This window comes from Prenolepis imparis, unplaced genomic scaffold (genome assembly GCF_030444845.1).
Source record: "Prenolepis imparis isolate NDT839.2.m4 unplaced genomic scaffold, iyPreImpa1.0 SCAF_9, whole genome shotgun sequence".
Lineage (NCBI taxonomy): Eukaryota > Metazoa > Arthropoda > Insecta > Hymenoptera > Formicidae > Prenolepis > Prenolepis imparis.
Genome location: NW_028141167.1, coordinates 805,133 through 811,677, shown reverse-complemented (window position 1 = coordinate 811,677; position 6,545 = coordinate 805,133). Strand labels below are relative to the sequence as shown.

Below are 6,545 nucleotides of genomic sequence, written 5' to 3'. Positions count from 1 at the left end.
TAGTATTATGAAATATCTCGTATAATTAATGCTACGAATAATCTCATTTTCAGTTTCATTAAAGGTAAGATATATATAAACTCGCTCGTTATCATTTCTCGTTTAACTTGTTAACTGGTTTTTAGAAGATACATTTTATTTTTAGAAAAAGAAGAAATATCGATAAGCCGAAACGTCCTAACGAGCAAGCGGTTGCGTCGAACGACCCTTCAGATCTCGAAAGCACACCATCAACGATAAGATCCTATCCTTCGGTCCAGTGTTTCTCAAACATGTGTATGTGAATTTAATTTATACAATTTTTTAGTACATTTTTTTACTTTTAATTAGTAATTTTAATTTGCACTCGTAAAGTGGTTCAAAATTTTAACAAAAATTACTTATGTCAATTTATCTAATTATTTATAATTAAATAAATCCTCACATTTTAGCGATAAACTATAAGTATGGAGATTAAATGTACTAATTTATTAAACTTTTAATTTGCCACACTGAAACAATTGACACATCTTGCACCACACATTTCACTGTTTAAGTTTTTAATAATAAAATGTTTATATAAGTATGCACCACACAATTATATTCTGATTCTAATCGGCGCTTCTTCTCGTATCATTATTACAATCACTATATTATCGAATTATAATCTCTCTTATTCATCGTAGAACATTTTAAAAACTAACACTTGCTTATGTTTTTTTTTTTTAAATATATTATTATCCTTTGATTGTACTCGATATGTGCTTATTATGTTTTCTTTTTTCAGGAATATACACCGTCCTTCAGTTTTGTACCCGGTTGTGTCCGAAGCTCGAATTGTCTGCATGCTTCTCTCAATCTATCAAGCCATTCTACAGAGAGTCGGACTCGTCTGGCGAGTATCCCGATGCTTACTGCCGCGTTCGGCTTCCTGATATCCGGTCGTGGTGGTAAACCGGAAACACAGGGCCGACCGGAAACGGAGCGAAGCTAGAACTGAACCGATCGCGATCATCTCTGCCTTCCTTTACAACGGAGTCGCTCAGACTCGCAACGGGAGATCGCCGCTGTATGTTGTTATCTATATATAGAATCGCCGTTCATCCCTCTCATCTTGATCAGAGGTATGCGATCGAATCTCTTTCTCGATTTTCTGTATGACTATTAGATTAATTATACTCTCAGACGTTTAATTTAATTTTTATATCATTGATATTTGTTCAACTTTTTAAGAAATAATAACTTTACCGCAATTTTTCTTAATAAATAAAACTCTTGGCATTACTTGAATTTTTTTTTATCTTTAAATGAAAGAATCTTAAAGATGAGAGAAATTCGTTCTATTCTAAAAGTTTCGAGCTTCACAATTTACTCGTACTTGGATATATATCGGAACAAAAAAAAAATTGTCCTCAATAAATTTTAAAACAACGCGCCTATAAATAATGCAAAAGAATATTTGAATGTCAAATAGTTGAAATGTCGAAAACACAAAGAGAGAGAGAGAGAGAAATGGGGGAGAGACAAAAATCACTTCTCTATCTCAAAATATGCTAAATTTATACAAAATAAATCACGGCTATGTAAATTTCAGAAGTTTTATATTGCGCCTTTACTCAATGTTTCTGACTGAAGAATTTGAAATTTTGCATATTGGTAAAAACATACATTTATATATCTTATTATTAGGTATTTTGGTAATATAAAAGAGATATTTTTGGATCTTGAAGAATAAGATACTCTCTTGTTTCTTTTCTTTTTCTTTTCATTTCTATAAAATAAGAAAAAAGATGAAAATTTATATGTTTTAACTTGATAATTAAATTAAATTATTGTTACACGAAGTAATTGCTATATCTTTTTATCAGTATATATTATATAAGTTTGAATTAAAGCTTTTATCTTTCGATTAGTTTTTCTCTAATGCAGGATCTCAAACATTATTTATTTTTTTTTTTTTTTAATTACACTCTTACATACTTTCGACATTTAAAGTTTAGTGAGTATTATATAAAATCAAGTATCGATCGAATAAAAAAGAAAATGTGTAATAAAAAATAATGTAGAAAATACAGATATAAAAATGACGAATATGTTTTATCAACAATATATCAATTTTTATTTTATATATTAAATTTAATTCATTTTATATCAGTAATACTTGCTTTTTAGTTACTACTTCATTAAATTTTTATGCGTTTCAATGATGATTCTCTAGCAGAAGTCTTTTATACGCGCGCAAAGTTCGATCCTCCTCTCTCTCTCTCTCTCTCTCTCTCTCTCTCTCTCTCTCTCTCTCTCTCTCTCTCTCTCTCTCTCTCTCTCTCTCTCTCTCTCTTTCTCTCTCTCTCTTTTTCTCTGGCTACCAAGCATAAGATATCGATATCCTGGATAGAGTATCGATCAGCGCTCGACCGTTAAACTTTAATAATCCAAATAAATCTTGGCGCGTCTATCAGGGAACACCTTAATTGACCTTTGTAGCGCCGTTCTTACTCATTATCAGCGTTATCAGCAGCAGCTGATGTCATTAATTCTATCCGGCGCACCGGCTGTTGTCCTTTGCTCACTCCTTCTCCCGCTTCCGGTCTCAACATTTCGCCGTTCGAAGGTGAACGAGGATGACGTGTGCACCTGGAATCGCTTTACCTTAACTGCGCCGTCTTTCCTATAAATCTTTCATTGCATTTTTCAACTTTGAAACGTTTGATTCTCTCTCTCTCTCTCTCTCTCTCTCTCTCTCTCTCTCTCTCTCTCTCTCTCTCTCTCTCTCTCTCTCTCTCCCTCCCCCCCTCTCTTTCGTTCTTTTTTTTTCACCGCGAGCGCAGAAAGCGTGAGGAAGCATCAACGAGAAGAAGTCGAACGATCGCCTATACCCTGACCCCTGACCTCGAGCACGTCGTCTTCGTGTTTTCTCCAACGAGATGGACCTCGACGCCGAGATTTGTGAACCGGGATTGACCAAGGAATGGGACGATCTGGCGCAGGACTACAAGGAACTCGAGGTGAGAGCATCATCGCGGATTTTGCACGATCCGCGAGGTTAGGTTATGTCGCAGGTCTTCTCGCACAGATGTTGGCCGGTGAAGAAAGATCGGAGAGAGATTTCGGCGATCTCGCGACATTCGCATGACAATTGATAAATCGATATTATATATACATATACAAACGATTATGTATATATTTTTCCACATTTTATTATATTTCACATTTCCGACTATTTTTTTTCGCATTAATTACTATTCTGATTAACAAAAATTACGCTACAATATTTTAATAAAGACTGTATTAAAGATTATTCCGACAGCTATCAATTATAGTAATTATTCTTGCAATTAATAATGCTATTATTATTATTCAGTATAACTAGATAATATAAAGAGAAATAATAATAAAATGCAAAATGTAAATGTAAGATAAAATATGTATAATGATATAAATGTATGAAAAAATATGAATGATTATTTGAGAACAATTATGTATCATGAATCTGTAATTATCACTTTTGATAATCAAGAATAATCAATTAGAAGGATCAAATAAAAATCTGGTTATTTTTAAAGAGACTTTTATCTGTTCGACAGGCACTAAATAGAGAATATCTTGCAAAATTAGATGAGATTGGTGAGCTGCAAGCAAAATGTGTTAAGGGTATCTCGCATCAGAAATACCGGATGGGCATAATACGCAAGATGTTGAAGCGGTAAGTTTAAGCACAATATTGGATACAAGAGAAAAGACTTGATAAATTTTAAGAAGGTTTAGATATTTCTATTCGAATGTAAGTCTAAAAAAAATTTTTTTACTTATTATATTTATACTTGGAAATACTTAAGTATCTGATATTATTGCTGAAGTTAAAGAAATTAAAGAATATACGATAATCTCTGTGATTTTTCTATTTTCAGATTGAATACAAAAGAAACGCAAGAGGAAATACAAAAATCTATGGCAAGAAGAGAGCAACAGCTGTACGAGATAGAACAAACATTACCTAAGCCAAATGGCACATATCTACAAATTATTCTAGGCAATGTTAATGTCTCCATACTAAATAAGAGCGACAAGTATGTTGACAAGTATACATTATTAAAAATCAAACCTGAAATGTTAATGTTGCATTCAAACTGGTTTCATAACACTTATTTACATTACAGATTCAAGTACAAAGACGAGTATGAGAAATTTAAACTAGTTTTATCAGTAATTGGATTCGCATTATCTGTAATAAATCTGTTTACCAATATAAGGCATGTATGAAATATCTGTTATAAATTCACATTTATATGATCAATTTATATTTTCTATCTAGAAAATATATAAGTATATTATATATATGTATATATAAAGAGAATATACATATTCATCTTTATATATTAAATCAAATTTATTCATGTATGATATTGTTATTATAATTTTTATTATGTTTTAGGACTTTAGAACTTAGTTTTATGTTTCTCCTCGTTTGGTACTATTGCACGTTGACAATAAGAGAAAGTATACTTAAGGTGAACGGATCGAGGATTAAAGGATGGTGGCGATTTCATCATTTTCTCTCGACTGTAGTATCCGCTGTTCTACTAGTGTGGCCAAACACGGGACCGTGGTATGTGTTTCGTAGCCAATTCATGTGGTTCAACGTATACATCAGTAAGTGTCGAACAACTTTTTAACAAGACAAAAACAATCGCTCAACTGCTTATAACACTTAAATTTTTATTTAATAACATGTCTTTTTTTTTTAGGTATAGTTCAGTACTTGCAGTTTCGGTACCAACGCGGCGTTTTATATCGGTTAAAAGCTCTGGGTGAGAGGGGTGATATGGACATTACTATCGAAGGATTTCATTCGTGGATGTGGCGCGGCCTTTCCTTTCTGCTACCATTTCTTTTCGTCGGCTACCTGTTTCAGCTTTACAATGCGTTCACGTTATACAAATTGGCATATCATCCAGAGGCAACGTGGCATGTATCGGTACTTAGTGCCATGTTCCTTGTACTATTCCTGGGCAATATTACTACTACCATCATGGTGATTCCGCAGAAGCTTGTCAAAGAACGTGTCAAGGATCATCTGTTCGCTTCCAAGTCTGATCGTAGGAAGGAAAGAACTATACACAATAAAGATGACAAAAGCGAAAAGAGTGAGTGAGAAGAAGAATTTGAGGAGAACTTAAGATTTCTCTGCTGACAAAAAGCTTGAACTAAGTAACACGAAGAAAAATTATAAACAGCAGGGATGAGAGTTTATATTATAAAGTGGTGGTGTTGGTGCTGGCATTAAAATGTAATGAACACTTCTTTGCGTGTTGCGCTGTTGTAAAGGTAAATTATAATTACATACATACAAATAAATACAAATAACGACGCAAGTAACTTTGACTGCAAACGAAAAAATCGCGATTCCGTGTACTTTTTTATAGACTTTGGTTTGAATATAAATCCGTTGTAGAGTATTCTCGTGAATTCTCTCTCTTTTGTACTCTCTGGTTAAATCCCGGAGTATATAAACTGGTCCAATTCATGTTTCAATAATAGATTTCTCGGCAAATTTGAATATATTTTAATTTATATCGGATATATTTTTTTCTAAGATCTAAAAAATCACAGAATAACTAGCTCTTTAATGGTATTTTGCACTGTAAATAAGTTTCGAATAAAAAAGCTTGTTAAAACTTGTTTCAAATGAATTACATAGTATATAGTTTTGAATTTATTTTTTATCCTTTCTTATTTAAAAAAAATGCCTTATTTTAGATGACTAATTATTTTCATTTGACATCTCTCGATATTTTCATCAAAGAGAAACTGACTCCAAAATTGAAATCAGAATCTGAAACTGAATCATTACAATTTGACTTCATTATTTGGGGATACTCTGCATACGGTTCTCGCTTGGATTACTTTATGAATACACGCATTTATCGAATTGATATAATATTTATTCGATATCGTAGTTCGATTGAGAACGTGGCCACAAGGCTGAGCGCATACTATTGACTTTTTGTTTTCGATTCATAGTTTAGTCAATCATTAAAAAACTTTTATTATAAGAGCGCGCATATACTTATTTTGACAAAAGTGTTGATTAACAATCAATCGATCGTGTATTGACAAAAAATCGACCGTCGATTCTGTAAATTTAAGTTATGTAAATTAATCACTTTATATAATTTATGTAAATTATATTATTTATATAATATATAATATATTTATATATCATATGTATTTATATTTATATGACATACATTTATATAATATATATTTATATTCATATGACATATTTATATAATTTATATTTACATAACATATATTTATATAATATATAATATATATATATTATACTATTAACACATACATGTATATTATATTATTATACATAAATATTATATATTTATGTAAATTCATATTCCTGGAGTGCGGCTGATTGATTATCTGACGACTGTAATATGCGCGAGTTCTCGTCTAAATTATTTAGTCGATAAAAAATCATTGATACTGCTCGAACATCGATTGAACAGTTTAATCGATATAAAGTTCATAGTATACACCCAGCCTAAAGCATA

General features: G+C 31.7%; 1 protein-coding gene across 1 annotated transcript; it reads left to right on the top strand.

The window, feature by feature from the left end:
- Positions 1–2,422: 2,422 nt before the first annotated feature.
- On the top strand, positions 2,423–5,658 carry LOC145940933 (transmembrane protein 120 homolog). Its single transcript, XM_083046595.1, has 6 exons — positions 2,423–2,984; positions 3,564–3,682; positions 3,888–4,046; positions 4,137–4,229; positions 4,412–4,629; positions 4,725–5,658. The coding sequence occupies exons 1-6, from the start codon at positions 2,904–2,906 to the stop codon at positions 5,129–5,131; spliced, it is 1,077 nt and encodes a 358-aa protein (XP_082902721.1). The 5' UTR covers positions 2,423–2,903; the 3' UTR covers positions 5,132–5,658.
- The last annotated feature ends 887 nt before the right edge of the window (positions 5,659–6,545 follow it).

Excerpts from the sequence above, each read along its gene's own strand:
- LOC145940933 (XM_083046595.1), top strand. The coding sequence starts at position 2,904 with ATGGACCTCGACGCCGAGATTTGTGAACCGGGATTGACCAAGGAATGG. Across the intron at positions 2,985-3,563 it reads AGGACTACAAGGAACTCGAG|GCACTAAATAGAGAATATCT; the intron begins GTGAGAGCATCA and ends TCTGTTCGACAG. Across the intron at positions 4,630-4,724 it reads GTGGTTCAACGTATACATCA|GTATAGTTCAGTACTTGCAG; the intron begins GTAAGTGTCGAA and ends TTTTTTTTTTAG.